Below are 26,056 nucleotides of genomic sequence, written 5' to 3' on the forward strand. Positions count from 1 at the left end.
GAAGACTAATCTTCCTGGGTTGAGTTCAGATTTGGCCTTAAACACTAACTAGTTGTGTCTTTGCCTCAGTTCCTTATCTATAAAATGAACTGAAGGAAATAGCAAACTGCTTCAATATCTTGACCAAAAAAGCCCCCCATCCCTCCAAAAAGGGGTCATGAAGAGTTGTATATGATTGAAAATGACTAAACAACAAATTCACTATGAAGCTTGGAGCAGAGTTGACTAGAATATGGTGTGGAGTATGTCCCCTAGATTAAGGATTCTTAACTTAATAATTCACAGATATCCCTTCCACCTACCCACCCAAATTTGTGAATAGGGATGGGAATATCCACCTAAAACTCCTACAATGTTCTAGGCACTAAGTATTTTTACAAAAATCGTATTTGATCTTCACAATTGCATGCATTATTACTCTCATTTTACATTTGAGGAAAATGACTTGCCCAGATTCACACAGCTAATGTGTCTGAGGCTGGATTCTTGTGCTAGAAGCTGTCTCAAGAATAGATTTCAGGAGGATTTTCAAGAAAAAATATATCTTTATTTCAACATATTTCATTTTCTTTGTGATCTTAAGTATTTCATTTCAACAATTTAAAAGCCTTATCTAAAGAAGAGGTCCATAGGCTTCATAAAACTATCATGAAGGTTCATGACACAAAAAAGACAAGAGATGTCTGTCCCTAAATGTTAAATGGACCTGTGTTTTACAAGGGTTCAAGTCTTTTCCATGACTTCTGGCCTAGAGTTGGGATAAGGGTGGAAAAAACCTAATTTCTGTGTTAGAAGCCATCTATATGGAGGCAGACCAGTTCAGCCTAAAGAATACTTTCTAAATCTTAAGAATTGTCCAACAATGACTAAGCTGCTTTTTTAAGGAAGTAAGTACCTGATACTTTAGTTAGGGAATGGAAGGATCATCATGCTATGAGATGTGACAGAATATCATTGAGAAAAGGGAATTCCCATTTGGGGCAAAGAATTCTCTTAAGGTAGATCACTTCTGTTGGTATTGTTAATTAGGGACATGTCAGCACCATGGCCAGCAACTGTCACAAGATTGACACTACCTGGATGGTTTGATACTGGCACAGTAAAGAGTGCTAAGATAATTTAAGAGGGATGGCATAGATGGGTGTTTTTTTTAAAATAGCTTTTTATTTTCAAAATACATGCAAAGATAGTTGTCAACATTCATTCTTGCAAAACATTATGTTCCAAATTAGATGGGTGATTTTTGAGGCGGAATAAATATTTTGAAGACTAGAAGAATTAGTTTGTTTCACTTTTGTGCTTTTTAGCAGTTTAAAAAAATCAGAGAGCAAGATTAAGTCAGTCATTAAATAAGCATTTATTAATCACCTACTATGTGCCAGGCATTGTGCTAAGTTCTGAGGATACAAAGAAAGGCAAAAAAAAGCAAACCCCAAACCAAAATAGTCCCTGCCTGCCTTCAAGGATCTCAACATCTAAATTGAATGAATGCCCATCAATTGGGGAATGGCTGAATAAGTTATGGTATATGAATGTAATGGAACATTACCGTTCTATAAGAAATGATGAGCAGGCTGATTTCAGGAAAGCCTGGAAAGATCTACATGAACTGATGCTGAGTGAAGTGAGCAGAACCAAAAAAACACCGTACACAGTAACAACAAGATTATGTGATGATCAAAGCATAGCATTTTCACTCTTTTGTTGTTGTTTGATTGTTTTTTTTCTTTTGAACTGATTTATCTTGTACAACATGACAAATATGGAAATATGTTTAAAAGAATTGTATATATTTAACTGATCTCAGATTGCTGCCTTGGAAAGAGGGGAAGTAAAGGAAGGAGGGAGAAAAATTTGGAACAGAAGTTTTACAAAAATGAATGTTGAAAACTATCTTTGCAAATATGAACAGACAATTTTCAGATGAAGAAATTAAAACCATTTCTAGTCATATGAAAAAATGCTCTAAATCACTATTGATCAGAAAAATGCAAATTAAGACAATTTTGAGGTACCACTACATATTTCTCTGATTGGCTAAGATGATAGGAAAAGATAATGATAAATGTTGGAGGGGATGTGGGTAAAACTGGGATACTCATACATTGTTGGTGGAGTGGTGAACTGATCCAAGCATTCTGGAGAGCAATTTGGAACTATGCCCAAAGGGCTATCAAAATGTGCATACCCTTTGATTCAACAGTGTCTCTACTGGGTCTGTATCCCAAAGAGATCATAAAAAGGGAAAAGGACCCACATGTGCAAAAATGTTTGTGGCATCCTTTTCTGTAGTGGCAAGGAACTGGAAAATGAGTGGATGCCCATCAGTTGGAGAATGGCTGAATAAATTATGGTATATGAATGTTATGGAATATTATTGTTCTATAAGAAAAAATCAGCAGAATGATTTCAGAAAGTCTCTGGAGAGTTACATGAACTGAAGCTAAGTGAAGTGAGTAGAATCAAGAGAACATTGTACACAGCAACAAGAAGATTATACAATAATCAATTCTGATAGACATGGCTCTTTTCAACAATGAGGTGATTCAGTTCAATTCTAATAGATTTGGATGGAGAGATCCATCTGCATCCAGAAAGAGAACTGGAGTGGGGCGCTGAATATGGATCACAACATAGCATTTTCACGCTTTTTGCTGTTGTTTGCTTGCTTTTTTTCTTTCTCATTTTTTTCCCTTTTTATCTGATTTTTCTTGTGCAGCATGATAATTGTGGAAATATATATAGAAGAATTGCACATGTTTCACATATATTAAATTACTTGCTGTCTAGGAGAGGGGGTGGAGGGAAAGGAGGGGGAAAAAGATGGAACACAAGGTTTTGTAAGGTGAATGTTGAAAACGATCTGCATATATTTTGAAAATGAAAGGCTATTATTAAAAAAAGAAAACTATCTTATCATGTATTTGGAAAAATAAAATAGTTTAAAAAAATAATATCACCATCAAATGAGGGAAAGGCTGAGACCTGAGTGAATCCCTAGAGAATGGGAAGGGAAACTATGGGAGAACAGAGAAGTTTCTCTGTGGTTGGGTATATCTTTGTGTAGTTTTGGTGTGCTAGCCCACCCACAAGGGAGCAACCGGAGGAGAGTGAATGTCTGTATGTCTCTCTTCCCTGGGTGTCTAGCATTTTGTGACAGACCTTGTTGAGTGATTGGTGTCCCCATTAAGGGCTGAGCTGATGAAGAGAAAACATTTCAGAGACAGTTTTAGCTAACTTTCTGATATAGTATATTCTAAAACTCTATCCCATTACCTCGAAGACATGTTTTGAGAGCTCAGATATAACACTGCCCAAATAAGAATAATGTTTTGAAGTCTCCAAATCCCACAGCCTAGAATCCCAGAATTTTAAATCTGGGGAGTTCATCCCTTGGGATAGCCATCCCGCTTACCCTACCCAAATGATCTTTCTGTTTCTTCCTATTTCCAACCATCCTGGATTATCCCCAGGCTCTACCTCTGAAGCTTTAAGTTGGGAAAAGCTATCAGAGGTGCTGCTGAATCTGGGAAATTACTGTCTCCTATACATTTGATCGTCATTTCTGTCTTATTCTCTTCTTACTCTCCCCCAGCAAGAGAGGAAGAAGGCACTGACAGCTGTGGAGCTGGGACTTTCTCTAGTTGAGATGCATTAATTTGTAAATATCTTCATTTATATGTAAATGTGGAATTCCTAGCCTGGCACCAACCCTCCTGCCAACAGCTAATAGGACTTCCGCAGCCTCACAGCTCAGCCTGCTTCCTTTTCTTCTACCGTTTAGGCTGTTAGGGGGGGATTTGTCCCCCTACAATTTGATGTGATTTGAAGAGCTTTTATCTTTCCTCTCCATGCCTCGGGTTTCCTTTGCTCTCCATCCACCTCCCATCCTGCTGCCTCTGTCTTGCCCATCTCCAGAGAGCCAGCGGAGGGGAGTAGAAAGTGCATTGAACTTGGAGTCAAAAGACCTGGAAAGTGACCAGGATAACAAATGGCTTCAAGATCATGTATGAGGGCTGGTTAAAAGAAATTTGGAGTGTTTAGCCTGGAGAAGAGAAGACTTGTGGGAAATAAATTCATTGTTTTCAAGTATTTAAAGGGTCAGGACATGGAAGAAAGGGGTCAACTTTGTTTTGCTTCACTCCAGAGGGGAGGGTTAGATGCAATAGATACAAGCATGTGACTTTGGCAGAAGCATTTAACCTCAATAACCTCAACTGCCTCATCCCTATAAATGAGGGGGATGGGACTAGATGGTCTCTGAGGTCCTTTTTAACTAGAGAGCTATGAGCTAATCATCCTAAGACACTAAAAGGAAGATCTGGGCTTGATTCAAGGAAATAATGTTAATGAGAGCTATTCAATAGTCCAATGGGTAGTTTTCGGTGTATTGTTCATCCCCTTCACCCCAAGACTTCCAGATGCTGGACAATCAATGAATTGTCAGGGAAGTCCCAGAGGGATTCTGGTTAAAGAATCATTCCAGTTCTGGGGTTCTGAATCCGTGCTCCAGTACTCAGTAATGGAAGGGATATCAGACTTAAGTGGGGAGGGATTAAATAACCCAGGGCTTTTAACTTTACTGCTCCTTTGCTGCATGAGCTTGGGCACTCAACTTCAGCCTTAGTGAAGATTCAAAATATCCAAAGAAAATGCAGATTTCCCTCTCACCTTTATAAAACTTGATCCCAACCACCTTAGGAAATAGATTTTGTAACTTGCCATGGCTTTTAAAAAGTCATCTCCAGATGGCTGATGAGTGAAAACCCATGGATCTCTGCAATTAGCTAGGCCTTAGGAAAACTGATCTCCATCGCTGTCCATAGTCCTTTGCTATCCCTGTACTCAATCCTTTTCCAATTCAGTGAGGGAGTAAACTCTGTTGGCACAGGCTTTCAGAGCCCCAACTCACCCCTCTACCATGGATGAAGCCTCAGAGGATGTTTGTGGGACTGGGAAGGGGGGACAACATTATTTGTACTAATTGTCTCATTTGATCCTCACAATAACCTTGGGAAGTAATGTATGTAAACTGTCACACAGCCGTAACATGCTATCCGAATGCAAGCTATTATCATTAACAGGTAAACTGTCAGCCCACGTTTTGCTAGACCAGATGGCAGTTTGGTGAAGAAGGCAGCCTTCAATTTCCATAAGCCCTAAGGCCTTAGGAGAGAGAAGTAATTCATCATTAGCTAGTGTCATGGAATAAACTCTGGGTTTGAAGGTCGTCCCAAGCTGGTTTTTGGTAGGGATAGGATGCCAAGATATGGAAGACCAACATTCAGATTTATCTCTGACACTAGGTGTATGATCATGGATAAGTCACTTAATCTTTCTAAAACTCAGTCTTCTCATCTGTAAAATGATGTTGCACTTAATGTCCTCTAAAGTTCTTTCTTCTCTAAATCTATGATCCTATGATTAACAAGTTCCTATGAAGTTTCCCTTAGAGTAGGGATCCTTAATTTGTTTTTATGCATGTATATGTGTGTATGTGTTTGTATATGTAATGAACCTCTTCTCAGCATAATTTAAGGAAATGCAAAATTTCAGTTAGAAATGAATGAAAATTATGTGTTTTTTCCATGCAATATATCCGTGGCTCTCAACTTAGAAACTCTTGCTTTAGAGAATCACAGGTTTCTCATTTTTAACTGAAGAAGTTGGATTAGTCTCTATGGTTCTTTCTATTTCCAATGCCCTAAGGTTCTAAGGTTCCTCCCCTTCATTTATTCATCAAGAATTAATTTAATGTTTATATTGTGCTGGGTACTTTGCTGGGGGCTGGGGATACAAAAGCATAAAGTAAATAGTACTTCAGGGAGCTTCCATTCTCTTGTACCAAAACAACATGAATATAGATAAGCAAATTCAAAATATATGCTAAGTTATATGTGCAGTGGGAGAAAGAAAACTAGCAATTGAAAGTTTAAGCCTGGAGTAAGAGGTGTGTCACTTAAAAGCAGCTGGAGATTCAACAAGGTAGAGGTGAAGAGGGAGCATGTCCGAGCCATAGGAGACATTCTGTGCAAAAACTAAAAGGTATAAGATGGAATGTTAGGTATAAGGAAGAGCAAAGGACCTAGTTGGGCTGGAACATAGAGCACTTCAGGGAGATTAATGTGTGGTAAACCTGGGAAGATAGGTCAGGCCTGACTGAAAAGGACGCTGAGCCAAAAAAAATTGTATTTTATATTGGAGGAAATTGGAAACCGCTGACACTTCTTGATCGAATGACAAAGTAGACTTGTGTGTGCTTTAGGAATAAATATTGGCAACAATATGGAAGCTGGATTGGATAGGAGAGAGACTAGAGGTGGGGAGACCGATTAAGAGACAATTTGAATAATTCACACAACAGGAGATGAAGACTTGAACTAATGGTAGCCATGTGGATGGAGAAGATAAGGGTTAGGGTCACCAAATAGGGCTAAGTAACAGGCTAAGAGTTGGGTAGGTGAGGGATGCTATGAAGGTAGAATCAATAGCAATTGTTATCAGATTGAAATAGGGATTGAGGGAGAGAAGAGAGTCCAGGATAAATATAAGGTTGACCAGAAGGATGGCCAAAAGGATGATGGTTCCATCAACAGATCAAATCTGTATTCTAAAGGGTCTTCTGGTTTTTAAGTTCTGTGTTCTTAGGCCCCTTCCAACCATGAAAGACCATATTCTAAGGTGCTATGGTCTCTTCCAACTTGAACACTTTTTATTCTAAGGACCCAGCTTTGACATTTTGTGTCCTAAGGACCCTCTCAGCTCAGACATCCCATACTCTAGAGCCCCCTCCAGTTCTGACATCTATATTCTAAAGGAACTCCCAATTCTGAAATCCCATGTTCTAAGGTTCCTCCCAGCTCTGATATTTCATAATTTAAGGCTCTCCCAGCCCAGCCCTGTGTACTAAGGCCCATTTCAGCTTTATAAATTTCTTTGTATTAATAAATCATAGGTGCTCTAGTAATTGTTGCTAACATCCAACAGCTAATATTCCTAACAAGCTACTTTGTGCTTGGGTAGAATAATGGGTCAGGCATCTCGTGGGAAGAAAAGGGCCATTTTTATAGTGCTTTAAAGTTTATATGAGGCAGTTTGTTGAAGCAGCTGCACAGCTTGCCTCAAAACTAAGAAGTCCCTGGTGCAGGTCCCATCTCTGAAGCAGCCTGGCTGAGTAACCCTGGACAAGTCCCTAAGCATCTCAGTTCTCTAGCTACTCTTCTGAGGATGAGATTCTAAATAGCTATATAGATCAGGTGACAACTTTTATTGGGAAAGGGAATTCCCTCATCTGGGATTTGTTCTATCATCGAAATCATAGCTTCCTATTTCCTATGACTTTAAAGTTCACAAAGCATTTTTTGTAACAATTCATCAGGGCAAGGAGTGCAAAAATGATCACCTCTATTTTACATGAAATGGGGGCACATGTCAAGACCACCTAAGCTGATGTCACCCATGAGCAAGAATGTTGATAGGAGATTGTAGGACCTGAGCTTTCTCTGACAGTCTACCTTGATCCCATGGCTGATGCTGCCTTTTTATATTGGGTCTGACTTAGCAAAGGGAGAGGTTCTCTCTGTGTGTATGGATGGATGGATATGTGTGTGTGAGTGTTGTATGAGCATGTCTATATGTGTATATGAAAGAGAGAGAGAAAAAGAGGGAGACAAAGAGAAGAGAAAGAGAGAGAGAACAGAGAAGAGAGAGAGAGAAAGAAGGAGAGAGGGAAAGAGAGAGAGACAGAGACAGAGAGAGAGAGATAATAGCTGTCCTGGCCATGTGAGAGTGGGGCCAGAATCTCCCATGTTGAAAAAATATCAGGAAATTGAGATTCAGAGAGGCATTAACTTAATTAAGATCCCACAGCTAATTAATAGCAGCCATGGGATTTCAGACCAGCTCTCTTGATTCAATGCTTTCCATTAAACCAAGTTGTCTCTGTCATGTCTAGAATGGTGAGCACAAATTAAGAAGGTGAACATGCAATGAGGTATCATTATCTTACTTGATCCTCATCCCATGTAAGCAGGGAGGACATATTATGGCCCCTCTTGACAGCTTCCAAAGGAGCGAGAATGATGGGCCATGGTCACAGGGCTAGTGAGCGGCTGAGCAATCAGGAGCTCATCCTGATTCTCTGTCTAGGACTTTTCCCAAAACACTCCAGACCAGTTTTAAGGACTGATCAGAGAACCCACACTGGTGCCCCTAAAACTGACTGTGCAGGAAGAATGTTACCATCATTAGCATTGTTGACATCTGGATGTGGGGCAGGGGTGTGCTGGAGCCAGTTTACACCTTTTGGAACCAATTGTTAAATTTTCAGTGTGAGTATTTACACCTCTGAAGTCAGCAAACACTACAAATCAGGGCTTGACTTGTTTTGTTGATTATCTAGACTTTAAAAAGTGATGGAGAAAATGTCGATGCTATAAATTAAGCTTAAAAGTATGTCCTGTATAAATTTTTGAGAGCTTCTCATTAAATATTTACCAGCACAGTCATGTCTTTAAGGATGGGACTCAGCAGAAAGAACATTGGGTTAGGAGTCAGGGGACCTGGGAAGGAAACCCGATGTTTGATTTTGGACCAGTCCTTTCCCCACCATAGTTCAGTTCTGTCATTTATAAATTATTTGGGAAGACCTAAACTACCTTCATTACCTGTTTTTAGATCTCATAACCTTCAAATCTCTCCATACTGAAGGTTTCCAGCTAAATCTTTGGAACTTCTTTTGTGTCCATTACCTAAAAGCTGCCTTCTCTAGTGACGTCAGACTTTGTGACTAGTAAGCTTCTCCCTCTTTCCCAAGGTACAACCCATACCCATAAGCTTTCTGAGTCAGTGTCTCCAAAGCAACAATGCATCAGATGTGTTCCTAGGTCCAAGAAACAGATGTAGAAGATGCCCTTTCCTATCCCCTCACCTCACAGTGGACTGATAGACAAGGTCTTCTCTTTTCCGGTAATTCTCCATGTGCGAAGAGTTGGTGGAGAACATGGCGTCAAATGTGAAGATCTTTTGCTTGATGGTCCCACCGTCTGTCACCTGCCAAAGAAGCAAAATTACATCCAATGGTGGTTAATGGTGACTGTGCTCCAGGTCTAACCCCACCCACTACTGAAGTCACTGAGAATTCTAGCTTTGATTTCTTCTCTTACTGGCTTAAATCAGGGCTTCTTAAACTTTTCCCACTCTCGATCCCTTTGTGCCTGAGAAAATTTTTATATGACCCCAGGTATACTGGTATATAAAATGGGTAAACAAATCAAACGTTGTAATAAATCATAAAGACATTTATTTTAAAACAATTGTTTGGTATAGATATAATTTTGCCGGTTATTAAAGATGAAAGCAAATTTGCATACTGATGAGATGGATTGCTTGTTTATTTTTCATAAAGAATTAAATCTTAGAGGAATGTTTTGAAAATTCATTTTAATTTATCAGTAGTGTTTCATTTTTCCCAAATATATGTAAAGATAGTTTTCAACATCCATTTTTGTAAGGCTTTGTGTTCCAAATTTTTCTCTTTCCCTCCCATATCTCCTCTCTCCTCAAGATAGGAAGCACTCTGAGACAGGTTAAATATGTTCAATTGGAGGAATATTTGATATGTTTTACTATTGCCAAAGTTTTCATGCCCCCCTATATTCAGATATACAAACCCACATAGGGTCACGAGCCACGGTTTAAAAAGCTTTGGCCTATATCACAGAGTGCTTTTGCTGTGAATTGGCAAGAACCTCATTCCAAGATATGTAAAAAATTGATTCAGATTTTTAAGAATAAGAGCTATTCTTCAATTGATAAATAGTTTAAGAAATTAAATAGGCAGTTATCAAGGAAAGAAATCCAGGCTATCTATGGCCATATGAAAAAATTCTACAAGTCACCACTAATTAGAGAAATGGAAATTAAAACAATTCAGAAATTTTATTTCATACCCATCAGATAGGCAAAGATAACAAAAAAGGAAAATAATAAATGCTGGTAAGACTATGGGAAAATAGGCACATTGATTCATTTAGTGCACATGTGAATGGGTACAACCAATTTAGAAATCAATCTGATATTTAATACAGAAATACCCTTTTGACCCAGTTATACCACTGCTAAGCCTATATCCGAAAGGGATCAAGGAAATAGGAAGAGGTTCTAGATTTACAAAAATATTTATAAGAATTTTTTGTTATGGTAGCAAAAAATTAGAAACTAAAAAGGTGCTCATCAATTGAGGATTGATTGAATAAGTTGTGATATACTAATGTAATGAAATGTTATTGTAATGTAAGAAATGAGGAAATAGATTGTTTCAAAGAGACAAGGAAAGGCTCATATGAAGTGATGCAGAAAGAAGTAAGCAGAATCAAATGAACAATTTATATTATAGCACCAATGTTAAAAGAATAAACCATTTTAAAGACTTTTATATAAAGAATAAAATGATCAGAACCGGGACAGCAATTTCTACATTAGCAAAAACACTCTAAAATAAAGAACTTTTAAAGCTACAAGAACAATGATCAATTCAACAACACTCATGATTTCAGAAGGCTTAAATACTACCCATTTTCTAGATATCAGCACAATGATAGATTTAGGGGTTCTGAGTGAGGAATATATTTTTTTGTATCAATCATTGAGGGAATTTATTTTGCTTGATTATTCATCTTTGTTACTAGAATTTTATTTTTCTTTTCTCTCTTTTCTTCAGTGGTGTAGAAAGTAGGACAAAGAGAACATAAATTTCTGCTAATTTGTTAAAAATTTTAAAATAATGAAACAGAGAATGTTACAGACAAGCTGCATGTACTTTCAAATGAGATCATTATATTGTTAGTTGTATTTAATTGTTTTATTTGTTACCAGGGACTTTCCCTAAGAATAATCTTTAAGCGTTCATAATATTAAAATATAATGCATCAATAAAAATTTTTAAAAAGAAAAAGAATTGGAAAGGACCATTTGGGAAGTACCAACCTGGTGGGAAAGCACTTGAGAAACCATAGAAAGAAGTATTAGTAAGTAGGTTATGATCAATGAGCCTGGCATCTAGGAGGTGTTTACAAATATCTGGAGACTAATTGGTGGATGCAAATCCTATCGTGATTCCAAACCAACTGGCAAGTTTTCCTTTCTACTGATTCATAATTCCAGGCAGTCTCTTATTTCTGACATGAAGACATAATGTGAAAACATGGCAGATGGGGTGGGGAGAGGTGTCAATCTTTAGGTAATAACATATTGATAGTTTTTGCTATGGGCTATGAAAATTCAAAATTAGAAAATACAGAGATTAGAGGCAGTGGGGCATATAGAGCTCCATATTAGGGAAATGAAACATTTGGCTTTCAATACTAGTTTGGTCATTGACTCGGATAGCCTTGAGAAAATAAATTTTTCTGGGTTCCAAATTATGGGGGTTGGGTTATCCTATGTGATAAAATTCCCAAAGTTGTATGCTCTGAGGGCACTCCCAGCTCTAATAGTGAGGGTTCTGAAAAGATCCCTCCCAGCTCTCTTCTCCATGTTCTAAGGACCCTCCCAGCTCTGACATTCTGTATTCTAAGCCCTTTCCCAGCTCTGACATCCCGGGTTCTAAGATCCCTCCCAGCTCTGTCATTCTTTGTCCTAAGGCTCTCCCAACTTTGATACTGTGTGTTCTAAACCCCTTTCCAGCGCTGACATTTTCCATTCTCACCTCTCCATTCTGCTTTGAAATGGCAGTGCCACGTAGTGCTCAGGCTAACCTGCAGGGGGCGAATGGAGCCTCACTGATGCAGTCCCAACTGGGCAGGTTTATTCTTTTATCTCCTACAGCCCCAATTCCTGAGTAGCCTCGTATCCCTCTATGACTGAGAGCTGGTGGAAGGATCTCTCTTTAGACAAGAAAGTAATTGCTATCTTTCCCGTTTCCCATCTGCTCAAGGGCCGAAAGTTCCCTCCTTGTACTTCCAGAATGCCTTCTAATCACTAGGGAGAGGGAGTTGCAATGTTGGGAGTCCCCGTTCCAGAGAAATCCCAAGCCCTCTCCCCGCTTCCAGAACAGTGAATATCGTAGCGATGGCTTGGATTTCCACCCTGCCTTTCCAGATTGCCTTCCCTTCTGTTTGGCGCCTTCCTCATCACCCTGAGTGATGGTTCAGACTAACCCATGCCCTATTGGATATTTAACCTGTTGTGACAATCTAAAAAAATATTTAGACTCAGCTGGAATGAGGAGATGGATTTATGATGTCTCCCATCGGAGCAACACGCTTGGTGTTCGAAGACCCGGCTTTGAACCGGGACTTAATCACTTATTGGCAGTTTCTTTCTCTGAGTCATGCCCAGTGTAAAAGGGTTGGGGGAGAAGATCCCCGATGGTCCTCTGACATTTGAGAAGTCCACAACCACATGACTGACAGCATGATTGGAGAGATTGGAGCAAATGGGTTGGGGTGGATGGGTTCGACGGAGATGGTTCGAGGTTAAGAGGTTGGAAATTAGAAGACACATCTAGAGCTATGGGGGTGGGTCTTAACGGTCCTATACCCAGAGGTGGGGAAGGAAACCAACCTTCTTTGACTTATGTGATCTTGGACATCTCAATTTCATCATGTGTAACATGATGGGGGTTGGACTAAATGGATCCTAAAATTCTAGTTCAGTTCTAGGATTCCATGTTCTCCCCTCCTCCTCCTAGGAGCAGAGGAGGGGTGAGAAGGGGAGAGAGACACATCAAGGGCAAATTCTGCCTACTTCACAGTTTTCCCCAGGGCTGGCCCTGTTCCAGGTGTCTAATCTAATCATTGCCTCCCTTTCCTACCTGCACCTCCACCGTGTCCTATGATGACATTTCGTCCTATGACACACTCTGGAGATTCTGCCTTGGGAAGGGGGGGGTTTAGAGGAACAAACCAGCTTCTGAGAGAGAGGGCTACTCCCAAACCCCATCTCCACTGCACTCCCTTACTGATCAGGAGACCCTAGGATTTTTCCACGATGTCCTGGAAAATGGAACAATGGGGAAATCTGGTTGGGTCCAGTTGATCTAATGGCAGAGTTAAGACATTCTGGTGTTTGACTGACAAGTAATTATAAGACTATGGGGAAGTCACTTCCCTTTTTAAAGCCATGTACCCACTAGAAACCATTTTGTGTTTCCCTAAGGATCATTTATAAATCAAATGGTTAATGAGTGAATTCAGTGAACTTCAGTACTTGAAAGATCTGTGGTCTCATCATCATGGACGTTCCAGCCACTGACTTCCATTATGTGCCTTAATAGATCATAGGTTGACAGAGTGTAGAGCCTTGGAAGCACTTTAGACCAGCCCCTTCACTCTATAAATGAGGATTCTCTGGCCCATAGGAGCTAATGACTTGCCCATGGTCACACATATCATAATTCACAGAATCAGGATTTAAACTCAGGAACTCTTGAATTCCAGACCCCACACTTGATTCCTTCCAAGGCCTGGCAGTGTCCTTAAAACATAAGTTCATTGATTTACAGCTGGAAAGGGACATTAGAGCCCACCTGGTTGCCCCCTCATTCTACTTAAGTGACTTGTCCAAGATCATAAAGCAATATTGGTCATTGGAAATTACTATTGATAATAAGTGACTAGAACAGGGTCCAGTCCCACTCCTCTAAGACCAAAGCCAATGTTCCTTCCATTACATCATTATGCCTCTTGGTGATTTGCTGCGCCCAAACACCTAGCATTATACCATGAGCCTTTGAGAACTTAGGTAGGTAGGTTTTGGAATATAGCTATATTCTAATCTAAATCTACCCCCGAGTCTGTACTCAAAGCTCTCCAGGATAATAAACCCTGCCAGAGCTCACATAGTTTGCTTTAATTTATATATGTTAGTTCACATGTTGTCTTTCTCTTTAGACTTAAGCTCCTGAGGGTAGGGATCATCTTTTGTCTCTTTTTGTATCCCTGCTGCTTAACACAGTGCCTACCCAGCACATTGTAGGTGCTTAATAAATGTTTATTGATTGACATTTTGCTGGAATATTTTGTCCCAATTCAAGGGTACCCATTATACTACACATATTTATTCTAGACATTAGGGGATGTCTGGAGTGGGAGCATTTCCTAGGTTATGATAATACCATGCAAAGAACTTTGCTCTCAACAATCTTGTGAGACAGATAGCCTAAGGGCCATTGGGCTCAGAAAAGTAAGCTTATAGAACTTAGAGCTTTGTTTCTGGGAGTTTCAGTCTACTTCTCTGAAAAATGGGGCTAGCCTAAGGGCCATTGGGCTCAGAAAAGTAAGCTTATAGAACTTAGAGCTTTGTTTCTGGGAGTTTCAGTCTACTTCTCTGAAAAATGGGGCTATTTCCAACTGCACTAGTGATATGTGAGAAAAGGGCTTTGCATAAATACCAAAGCATTTTAAAAAAAGTGTGGAGAGAGCTTATCAAGAAAACTTGGACCCCCAAATTACCAACCTACTTTGGGAACACAGCTTGGGACAGAGGCCAAATTGGCTGAATCATCGGCAAACCCTTACTCTGGAAAATGAGCTCTTGGCTGCTTCCCAGATTTTCCCAAGATGAATCTTATCCTGAATTTTAAAATATCCATTTCTAAGAAGTGTTTGCCCTTCCTACCCTTTTTCAAACTTAGTGTCCAAACTGCTCTGCTTTTTTATTCTTCCCCTCATGTTCCAAGCTGTTTTCTACCGCCTCATTCCCTGCTCCCCATTTTCTCCACAGGGTAAGGGTGAGTTCTGGGTCAGACGGTACTCTCAGCACCCTTTTCCATGCTAAGTCAGGGTCCTGGGTCCAAGCTGGTCATATTCCTCAACTAAACCAGGAGCTCTTAGAGGGAACAGGCCAATGATATTGGCCTTAGGTTTATAGAATGTGTTTTAAGATTCTTGGAACGTCACATTCTATGTTCTAACATCATTTCCAGTTCTAACAATGCTCTGTGTTTTCCTCCCAGCTCTAACATCCTCTGTTCTAAGATTGCTTCTTTTTAGGTTCTAATACCTCATTTATCTCATTCTATGCTCTAAGAACTCTCTCACTTTTGACTTTCCTCATTCTAGGGTCCCTCTCATTTCTGACATTTTAGGTTCTACTTGTTTTTGATGTTAGATGTTCCTAAGGGGCCTGTTCTAAGGTCCCCTCTTTCTCTCTTCCCAGTTCAGAGAGAACGTCCAATTTCCTCCTCTTAGAGAACACCTCATCTCCCAGAGACAGAAGTCACACCTCTATTCAGTGGGTGAGCCGAGGCTGGGCTAGGCTGGGTATGGCCCCCCGGCCCCCCGGTGTCCCCCCTGTCCTCCTGAGCTCCACATCTTTGCACCTGCTATTTTTGGGTACAATTCAGGCCCTGGCAAAGGGGTAGACCTTGGTCCCTCAAGGGAAAGGAGGCTCTTTGGAGGGGAGCAGGGTCCAGGCTGGAGACCTAGGGGCTCTAGAGGGCCATCATCCCGAGGGCCACTGGCGGGAAGGACTGCGGTGTCCCCGCTCTCCAGCTATGGGGCGCACCTCCTCCTCCCAGCTGTCTCCCTATAAATGAAAGTGTTACTCTACGAAACAGCCAGGTATGTGTTGTTGCTGTTTCAATTATTTATCTGTTTACCCGGCTATGGTTTTTCCGCTTGTCTCAGCAACTCTATTATAGACTCGTAGCTCGTCGGCTCTTGCCGCCCAGCTTGGCACCGCACTAACAGCCTGCAACCAGGAGACCTCATGCCTGAGACTGGAGAAGCGGAATTAACTCCCTGTGGCTAGGGGTGGGGGGAGAGCCAGGAGCGGGGGCCCTCTCCTCTGGGGAGGGGGGCTGCCTCCCATCGCAGGAGAGTGGGGAGGGGCCCCCGGCTCTGCCACTCAGGCCCGTTTACTGGCTCACAGCTCATTCGATTCAACAATAAACATTTATTGAATACCCACTATGCACGAGGCAGTCGGCTTGAGTTGGGGAGGTATGGAGGTGGAGAGGCGTTGTGGGCTTTGTGCTAAAAGAACACAGGAGAGGGGAGATCTCAGCCCTGACATGTGGGACCCTGGCAGAGTGAAGGGCTGGGTTTGATGCCCGATTCTGATACCAGTGCATCTCTCTGAGACTCGGTTTCCTTAAATGTAAATGGATGGAGTTAGACTAGATGTCCCCTAAGGTCACTTGCAATTTAGGACTTGTGGTTCTATGACCCTCTCTGGGGCTTCAGAGTCTCCAGCTCTCCATCTCTGATGTTGTGACTTTGGACAAAATCAAGATATTGATACGTGGAGCTTTATACATCTTGGAAAGGCCTTGGAAAATTTTCTCATTTTCTTCCTCATAATTTTTGAGGTAAATGCCATTATTATAACTATTTTGCAGATGAGGAAACTGAGGCCGCAAGAGGAACTGAGACCCAGAAAAAAAATGATTGGGGCAGCTGGGTGGTATAGGGGATAGAGCACCAACTCTGCAGTCAGGAGGACCTGAGTTCAAATCTGGCCTCAGACACTTAATATTTCCTAGCTATGTGAGCCTGGGCAAGTCACTTAACTTCCAATGTTTCAGGAAAACAAAAGAAAAAAATGATTTATCCAAGGTCTCATAGCCAATAAGTATCTGAGGCAGGAATGAAACCGAAGGCTTCCTTGATACCAAAACCCAATTTCTAGCTACTCTGCCAATATTGCCTCTAATAATGCTTTTAGTACCTCTCTTCAAAGAAATGAAAGGACTTCAAAAAGAAGTGCTATAGGAAGATAAGTAGTTATTATTATTATTAATTGGTAGATTGTTTTCTTGGTAAGGCAATCAGAGTTAAGTAACTGATCCAAGGTCACTCATCTAGTAAGTGTCAAATGTCTGAGGCTAGATTTGAAGTTGAAACTCTATCCACTATGCCATCTAGCTGTCCCTATTACAAATTGTTAATAATAACTATAATAGCTTATAATACAGTCTGCATTGACTAATGACATCAGTATGGGGATCATTTGTGTTCCTCATCTTATTCTCTGCCTCAGTGCCCCAGACTAGGGAGGCGGTGCTATGGTATGGTAGAATGGAAAGAAGGCAAATTCTAGAGTCAGAGACCCTGCCTCTGTCACCTACAACCTCATTTTCTCCAATTGTAAAAGGAAAAGATTGGACGAGATGGCCTCAGATCCCATCCTTTTGAAATCCCTGATCCCATGTTCTTCTCCCCTGGTGTGGATCTCAACTCCCCCTAACTCACATTGGGAAAGATGAGCTTCATCAGGTGGCCAGCCTTGGGCTACGAGTGTCTCTGAACTTAGCTGGTCGGTCGTCGGAGGACTGACGTAGCAAGTTCATCACTAGTCCATTGTCTGAGCCTTTCCCCTTTGGCAAGACCTGTCCAAAGTGACGTTGTGCTGGCGGAGCCTTCCAGAGCCCAGGGCCACCTCTGTGTGATGTCCATATATCAGAAGAAGACCTGTTCACTGACACCCTATGCCTGGTTTAATCGTCTCGGTGGATGGTTCATTTTGTGGGGACATGTTTGCATTGGTTCACCTCCTATCCCACTATTAGATTGTACCTTCCTGATGGGTAAGACGTGTACTAAATGCAAATTCTCTCATATCCCTGCTTTTTTCCCCAGGCTACTCAGTGCATAGGTTTTATCGACAGGTACAGAATCCCAAAATCCCTAGTTCAATGTCCCTGAACAAGAATCCCTCTAAATACCTGCCAAGTGGTTATCCATCTTTTGCATGAAACTCACCAGTGACAGGGATCTCACTACCTTTCATGGCAGCCCCCACCTTATGACAACATCTCTAAATGTCATAAAGTTTTTCCATACGACAAGCCCAAATATACCTCTATTCAACTGCCACTCATTGCTCCTGTATTTCTTAGAGTGAAAAGAAGGGATAGAGAGGGGGAAGGAATAAATGGAGTAGGTTTGAACTCCCTTCCATTTGGTAGTCCTTTAAATGTTTGCTACCAGGAGCTGGGTTTGAATCTCATTTATGCTTCTTGCCAATTGCATGAACTTGGGCTGGTCTCCTCCCTCTCTGTGCCTCAGTTTCCCCATCTCTAAAATGAGTAAGTTAGAACAGATTATCTTCAAGGGTCCTTACTGCTCCTATGGCCCCAGAGCTGTGTAGGAACAGTGATGGCTGGGCCTGCACAAATGACTTCTACCATTTCCCTCTCTCCTTAGGTGGGAGGGAAGCCACAGATGCAAGAGAGTTTTTGTCAACTGTATTTTTCTTCCCAAAGCTATAAAAATTGAAGGAAGAAACCTGTATACTTGACTTTTTGTCTCTTGCCCTGTCTCTCTTCCCCATAGGTAAGGCTCCTTTATCTTCCCTCAAAACGTAGCCAGCACTATTGTCCCCATCTCAAAATTCACTCCATTTTTTTTATTACACAAAGGAGGAAAAATCTGTCAGTAAAACTGTCTCCTCAAATTTATTTGCCGGGACCGAGGGTTTTATTACAAGCAAAATACACACCACGCACACACACACCAGATAAAGAACTGAAGAATTATCTAAATCGTAAATCACTGTTTTGGGGAGGGCAGAAAGAAGGAGATGGAAGGGGGAGTTTCAAGGACACATCTGATTTCCTCAGGTTTTATTTACATCTTTTTTTCTCCAGGACGTGGGGTGGAGTTCACTCCCAGCTGATAGAATAAAACAAGGAACAAGCTGATGTATAATAGCTTAGCTCATTTGCCACTCCAGGGGTTTCTAGGGCAGCTAGGGAAATAAATGCCTCCGACTGTACTTTTTAATGGTTTGTTAACCAGTCTTCTGCCCCTAGAAAACTTGTAGGGAATTAGAATTCTGAGCATAGACTCCCTGGGCCAGTGGGAGAATGGTTATTTTCAAGAGGCTCTTGGTAGCTAGTGATGGGGGAGAAAGGTTGTTTTTCCAGTTGCCCATTTCCCACCTAGACTAACACCCCTTCCTAGTCTGTGTACCATTCAGTGCTATGGGTTAGTTCTATTATGACTGAAGGGAGACTGGTAACAGTAAACATTGTGCTGAGGGAGAGGAGAGGCTCAGGAAGAGTGTGAATTAGAAGGGTAAATGTATGCATATAGACAGAGGTGTGATTCTTAAAGCCTATTGGCCTAATGTGACATGCTGGGGAATCCAAGAGAGAGAGAGAGAGAGAGAGAGAGAGAGAGAGAGAGAGATTCCTCCCCAGGTCCCTTTGGCAATCACCACTCAATAGCCTTCTTGTTTGTCCTCCTGTAATAAAGTTATATTTGTCAAGATGGTCGGGGCCATTACATTATTCCTTTAATAGCTTCTGTTGTACATTAACACACAATTAAGTAGCGGCATATTGGATTCCCCAGCATGTCACATTAGGCCAATAGGCTTTGTTCCTGCCACGGGGTGGGGGCCCTGGGAACCAGCCTGGCTTGAAGGACTCGTTACTGATTTTTGCAGGGCATGGGCCTAGGCGAAGGTTTTCTGAGGGTAGGAGGAAGGATGGCAGGGGAGGGGTCTTGCTCATTGATTAACAGTCTACATGATTTGTTAAGAAGTAAACATGGAATGAACCAGGGTGGCAAGCTAGTAATAAAACTTAGCAGCACTTTCTTGCTTAAAAATAAAAATGATTTGGAAAATGACTCTAGAAACACATATTTGGAAGGAAGCGGGAGATGGCTCTTAAGTAACTGCCTACCTTCAGTTCTATGGACCTTATGCACCAGCCCAGCTGGCTTGATCCCTAAACATCCAGTCTATTCCCACCCCAAAGCTCCGTACATGTATACAAAGCCCTAACACACATAACAGAATTTCTATTTTTCAGCCAGCGAGCATTTTTTTTCAGCCAGTATGGGGGGCTTGCTAACGATGAAAGGAATAAAATAATATGGAGGAGATAAACAGTGGGATTTCCCCAGAGAATTTAGAATCGTGGTGGAGACAGACCAGTAGTCTGCATTTAGATTCAGCCTTACACATTGGTGAAAGGACCCGCTAACTAATAAATATGAGGGAACAGAACCTATTTCATGCTTCCATGCTTTCAGGTAGATCCTCTTTTTGTGCTTCCCTTTAGTCCCCATCCTGTTTTCCCACCGTGTTTCCTGTCCCCCGTTAGAATGGTCAAGAACTCCATAGAAGCTTATAAGGCCATTAGACTTTGCTTCCAGGGATGGAGTAGATATAGAGGAATAGAACTTTCTTCATCTATAAGATAAATGGATCAATGGACTGGATGACTCTCTCCTCTCTCTCTCTGTCTCTCTGTCTCTGCCTCTCTCTCTCTGTCTCTCTCTCTGTCTCTCTGCTTCTCTCTTTGTCTCTCTCTGTCTCTCTCGCGCGCGCGCGCGCGTGTGTGTGTGTGTGTGTGTGTGAGAGAGAGAGAGAGAGAGAGCCAGAGACAGAGAAAGACAAAGTTTAAACTCCTTATGTTACAAAGTTGCTTTCAACCTTGACATTCTAAGTTCTAGCACTGGCAGAGCTCTTCTAACAGTAACATTCTATATCTGAGGTCCTTCTCAGTGTATACATTCTAACATTCTCTGTTCTAAAGCCCTTGCCGGCTCTGACATTGCATGCTGAAACGTTCCGAGTCTTGGAATCTCATATTCTACATTCTCCCATCCTTCCTGGGTCCTTTCCTTCTAATTCTAACCTTCCATGTTTCTAAGGCTCTTCCCAAGTTTAAAATCCCACGAGTATATTAATTTTACTTCCCCCACACCAGAATTCTGGGACAATCCCATTGCTAACATCAAGCCTGCAGAACCTCTTGCATCCCCTGACCTGCATCTCCAGGTCTGACTTCCCTAAGAACGAGGGTCTGAGTTTCCCAGTATCTGGTAAATTGTTCCCTATCTGTCTATCAGGTTTTCCAGCCAGAGCATCCAAGTGTAGCAAATGGACTTAAGCCAGTGAGTGCAGCGAATACACAGGACAGCGGTTTTCATTTGAAAAACAAATAAGTCTCCAACCTCAGTCAGCTCTGTTCCGTCCCTGGGTACCATCGTCCAAGAGAAAAAAAAAAAGAGGGGAAAAAATTCTCCTTTTTTTTTCCATCCTCTTCTCTTTGTGTTCCACAAAACCAATTACAGGTTGGAAATAGCTGTAATAAACTTGATATCCCACTTATGGGCCAATCCCGCTGCTCCTGGAAGGTGTAATAGTGGCAGAGAGAGAGAGGGGAAGCTGCTGGTATATTTTGCTGGAGCTGTTTAAATTGCCTTCCCACATTATACCAACTCCTCTCCGATGAGGAGCGAATTTGCTCTTCTAGAAATGGAGCAGATGAGGTCTTTGGGGCTGGTTTACAGGAAGGGTTTAAATGAATGGATTAGTCTCTCAGGTCCCTTTTTCTTCCCCTATCAAATGGAGGGGATATTCATCTTGTCCTAAAGCTGGGCTCAGATTTCTTTTTCCCAGGGGCATAAAGACAGATCAACTTCTCTATCAGTAATTAAGGTAATAGAGTAAGGTAAGGACTCTGGGAGTCAGAAAGAACCCAGGTTCAAGATGCAGCGCCGATGGATGCATGCTCTCTGACCCTGAGTATTTCACCTTTTTCTCAATGCTCCCAGATAATTTCTGAGGCTGTAAATTGGAGAATGGGAGCCAACCTGCGTCGGGGGAGAGACTATCTACGCCATGAGTTCTTTATACCAATGAAACCATCAGGACCAGTCCCCTAGAATTATAAGTTAATTATTCTACAACTTTTCATTTTCATTTGGACTTTCAAGCTCTTAGGTAGCAGAATTATGGACCCTATGCACCAGCCCAGCTAGCTTGATCCCTAAAAATTAATTCTGTTCCTACCCTAAAGCTCCATACATGTATACAAAGCCCTAACACATATACAGAATGGCAATTTTTCAGCCAGTGCTAATATTAAAAATTCACATTTTTAGACTGCCTTAAGATCTACAGAATGTAATGAATAGAATTTTGTAGTGGGAGTGAAAAACACCTGAGTTCAAATTCTACCTTTGGCAGTCACTGGCTGGGTGCCCAAGAAAAGTCACTTAAATTAAAAAAAAAAGAAGCCTCAGTTTCCTCATCAGCAAGTGGGAATGATATTATCTATTATGGTGCCTGGCACAAAGTTGGAGCTTAATAACTGTTTCTTGATGGTTTTATTTATTTATTGACTAGAGTATCTAGTTTACAAGGTTTTTATGCGATTCCAATAAGGTAACATATGTAAAGCATTTTGGAAATCTTAAATCACTACATAAATGCTTCTTCTGGTCCCCATGAATTTGGTGTCATCCCTCTGTTGCTTATCTCTAATTTATCCTGTTTCTATCTTGCTTATACATTGCTGTTTGCGGGTTTTCTCCCTGAAAAGAGTGTAAGCTCTCTGAGATCAGAGACTATCTTGTGCATTTCTTTATGTGCTCAGTGCTTAGTACAGGGCCTGGAACACAGTAGGTGCTTAATACATGTTTGTTGATTATTTTTATTTCCTCATCATGATCCTTATTTTACATATGGACATATGGGAAAACTGAATCTTTAAGGGGTGACTTGCTTACAAAGATACAACTATTACGTGCCTAAGGCAGGAATTCCATCTCCTCCTTATTATCCAAGAAATCACCGTGTATTTCACTGTAGGGAACATGTTCGTGAAAATCAAATTTGAATTCTAGTCTTCCTGACTGGGGATCTAGGACTTTCTCATGCACTACTGTGCCAATTAGCTGCATAACATTTACAAAGGGCTTAGCATAATGTCTGAGTTCAAATTTGATCCTAAGATTTGATGACTCATTTGCCTCAGTTTCCTTATCTATAAAATGAGCTGGAGAAAGAAATGGCAAATCACTCCTCTATCTTTGTCAAGAAAACCCCAAATGAGGTCACAGAGAGTCATTAAATTGGGATGAGCATTAATGTTGTAGAAAGGGTAGAATCACTGAATGACAGAATTGAAAGCAGCTTTAGTATTAAAGCAAGGTAGTATTAGATGAAACCTGAGAACCCAAGATGTCAGAGCTGGGAGGGCCCTTAGAACCCAGGGTGTCAGAGCTGGGAGGGGCCTTAGAACACAGGAGGTCAGAACTGGGAGAACCGTTAGAACGTAAGATAAGTATAGAGGAGAATTTCAAGATTTTGTCAAGATCAACCTCAAAGATCACCCTTCTAAGATTTCTTTCCCAGTTTCCCCAGCTGCTTGTGCCTTCTCGGCTATGGTTTTCTTGCATACACTCCTGTGTTCCTTATCTTCTAGGTCATCACCTCCATGGAGAACAGAAGCTCTCTGAAGGCAGGGGCTGTTTTTCCTCCTCCTTTCCTCCTATCCCTAGCACTTGCAAAGTTCTTGACCCATAGTCAGGGCTTAATTGATCTATAGATGGTTTGAACCATCTCATGTAAACTTCTTATTTAATAGGCAAAAAATAAAGGTCCGGGGCATCTCTGTGACTTGCAATCACATTCTGGCATTCCTGGCCAGCCCAGGATCCTGGATTTCCAGCCCAATGTTTTTCCCATTCCCCTGGTGCTGTCTTGATATTTTAACCTGCTGTGCATGGGGCCTGAGGATGGGGAGAGTATCTGCCTTTAGGGTACAGTTCTTCCTTCCTCTATTATCATGACATCAAATCCCCCACCCCAACCTTCCCCCTCCCCTCCCTTCCCAGGCACAGTTGCCTGCCTGGGAAGCCTCAGCCCCAGAAAGGGCTCTGGGCTGGCTGTAATGGTCAAGGAGGCCGGGTCTCCATCCTTTCTCCCAAGAAGAAAGCCATCTTGGCTCTGAGGGCCTTGGACGAAATATTTAATCTCTGACTTCAGTTTCTTTTTCTGTAAAAGATCATCTCTAAATCTTCTGGGCCCGGTGAGCAGAAGAGAAGAGCGTATTCTTTTCACCCGCCTCTCCCCCTTCCCCCCCCCAAGTGTCTGTTAACCTGCTGATCTAGCAGAGGAGCCCAGAGAGGGCCCAGCCCTGCTTCCCACCCCTCCGGCCGGGGGAGGCCCAGAGCCCGTGGGGGAGGGACAGGCCCGGGGTAATTGGCTCTCCCCGGGTCTGTGGGGGAGATCTGGTTTTGACAGAGACAGCTGGTGTCATAAATTGCCTTGTCTCATCTGGTTACCGGGAAAGAGCAGACGCCGCACGTGGCGTGGGGTGGGGGCGAGGGGGGCTGGGCCCGAATGAGGCTCGTGGCAATCAGCAAAGGCTCCGAGGCTTCTGCACGTGTGCCCACAGGGGGAGAGTGTGTGTGTGTGAGTGAGATTGTGTGAGTGTGTGTGTCTGATTATGTGTGTGTATGAGTGTGTGTGATTATGTGTGTGATTGTGTATGAGTGTGAGTGTGTGTGATTATGTGTGTGTGATTGTGAGTGTGAGTGAGTGATTATGTGTGTGAGTGTGTGTGTGATTATGCCTGTGTGATTGTATATGAGTGTGTGTGTGATTATGTGTGTGTGAGTGTGTGTGATTATGTGTGTGTGATTGTGAGTGTGAGTGAGTGATTATGTGTGTGAGTGTGTGTGTGATTATGCCTGTGTGATTGTATATGAGTGTGTGTGTGATTATGTGTGTGTGAGTGTGTGTGTGATGTGTGTGTGATTGCGAGTGTGAGTATGCGCACACACGCATGTCTACGAGAGAACCAGAGCGGGCTCTCCGCCGCTGAGAATAAGAGATGTGAGCTCAGTGTGCTGGGGGCCGGGGCACCAGGGGAAGGAAGGAGAACGCCCCTTCTTTCAGGAAGGGGGTTAGGGAGCAGGCGGTGTGATCGCGCTCAGAGAAAGGGCAGCGTCGGGGCGTGAGCCCAGGCGGGGCACGCACTCAGGCCCGTTGGAACGGGGGAGGCCGGGGGCGAGAATGTGCTTGTGTGGGCAGTGCAGCCCTGAGGGCTCCCCGGGGGCCGGGCGCGGGACGTGTCTAGGAGGGCGTGTGAGAGAGCGGGTTTCAGAGATACCTTGGATCTAGGGGTGTTTTGTAGGAGTGCCAGCGTTAGACTGGGAGTATTTTTAACACAGTTTGAATGAAAGTATTAATTTGTGGAAAGGTATCTGTGAGAATGTGTGTGTTTAGAGGAGGTGCATGTTTAACAAATGTTTGTTGAATGAATAAATGAATGTTGATGACTTGAGAAAATTTTCTCCTTTCCTCTCCTTCCACCTCCTCCTCTCTCCTTTCTTTCATCTCCCTCTTCCTCTCTCTCTTCCCCTCCCTCCTTCCCTCTCTCTGTCTTTCTCTCCTCCCTCTCTCTTTCTCCTCTCATTCTCTTTTTCTCCCTTTTCTCTTTTCTCATTTTCTCTTTCTCACTCATAGTCTCTCCTTATCTATCTCTGTCTCTCTTCCTCTCTGTCTCTATCTCCTCTCCACTCTGTCTCTCTGACTCTAAATGTCTGTTCTGTATGTCTATGTCTCTTCTTTTTCTCTTTGCTCTCTTTCCCTCTCTCTTTTTCCTCTTCTCTTTTTGAGTCTGTTCTCTCTGTGTGTGTCTCTGTCTCTCTCTGTTTCTATTTCTATTTCCCTCTGTCTTTCTCCCCCTCCCTCCCTCCATTTCTCTCTCCCTTTCTCCTTTTTCAGTTTCTTCACCTGAAACATGAGGACCTGAATTGGATAGTCTCTAAGGTCTCCTCCAGCTCTCAATCTGGAATTCTAGGTAACATTGGGAGAGTCTGTGTGCCTAGGGTGTGTGAGGAGGCGCTCATAGGTCCTCGGAGGCACAGGTGAAAAGATGCCCGGCACATCATGGTGGGCAGAGTTTGGTTTGGGAGCCGGGAAGATCTGCTTTCAAGGTCTGTTTCTGACACGCCGGTTGTGTGACTAGTTAAATAACCTAGTTGAGGAGACTCTCCGAGGCTCTGAGCCATGAAGGGGTCCCATCCCCCAGGGACCTTCTCTGCCAGTAAATCCTCTCTGATTCTGATCTCTGTTTAGAGGGTGGGGGAGCATGAGAATGTAGAAGGGACATGTCCATGTGTGTTCATGGGAGCTCGGGTAATTGAAAGTGAGTCAGCAGGTGTAAAGATGTCCAAGGACTGAGATCATGGACATCACTAAAAGCCTTCCCCTACTGGTACCGTACCAGGATCAGCAGGAAGCCACACTAGGGGGCAAGCAGGACTCTTCTGTGCCTGGTCAGATGGAGACCAATTCC

General features: G+C 42.3%; 1 protein-coding gene across 1 annotated transcript in view; it reads right to left on the bottom strand.

The window, feature by feature from the left end:
- Positions 1-26,056, bottom strand: part of IGSF21 (immunoglobin superfamily member 21) — a 383,587-nt gene that overhangs the window by 134,348 nt on the left and 223,183 nt on the right. Inside the window, exon 3 of the mRNA XM_031961546.1 lies at positions 8,930-9,051. Within this exon, the coding sequence (XP_031817406.1) occupies positions 8,930-9,051 (122 nt within the window). The remainder of the gene's footprint in view (positions 1-8,929; positions 9,052-26,056) is intronic.

The sequence above is a fragment of the Sarcophilus harrisii genome, chromosome 3, assembly GCF_902635505.1.
Source record: "Sarcophilus harrisii chromosome 3, mSarHar1.11, whole genome shotgun sequence".
NCBI lineage: Eukaryota > Metazoa > Chordata > Mammalia > Dasyuromorphia > Dasyuridae > Sarcophilus > Sarcophilus harrisii.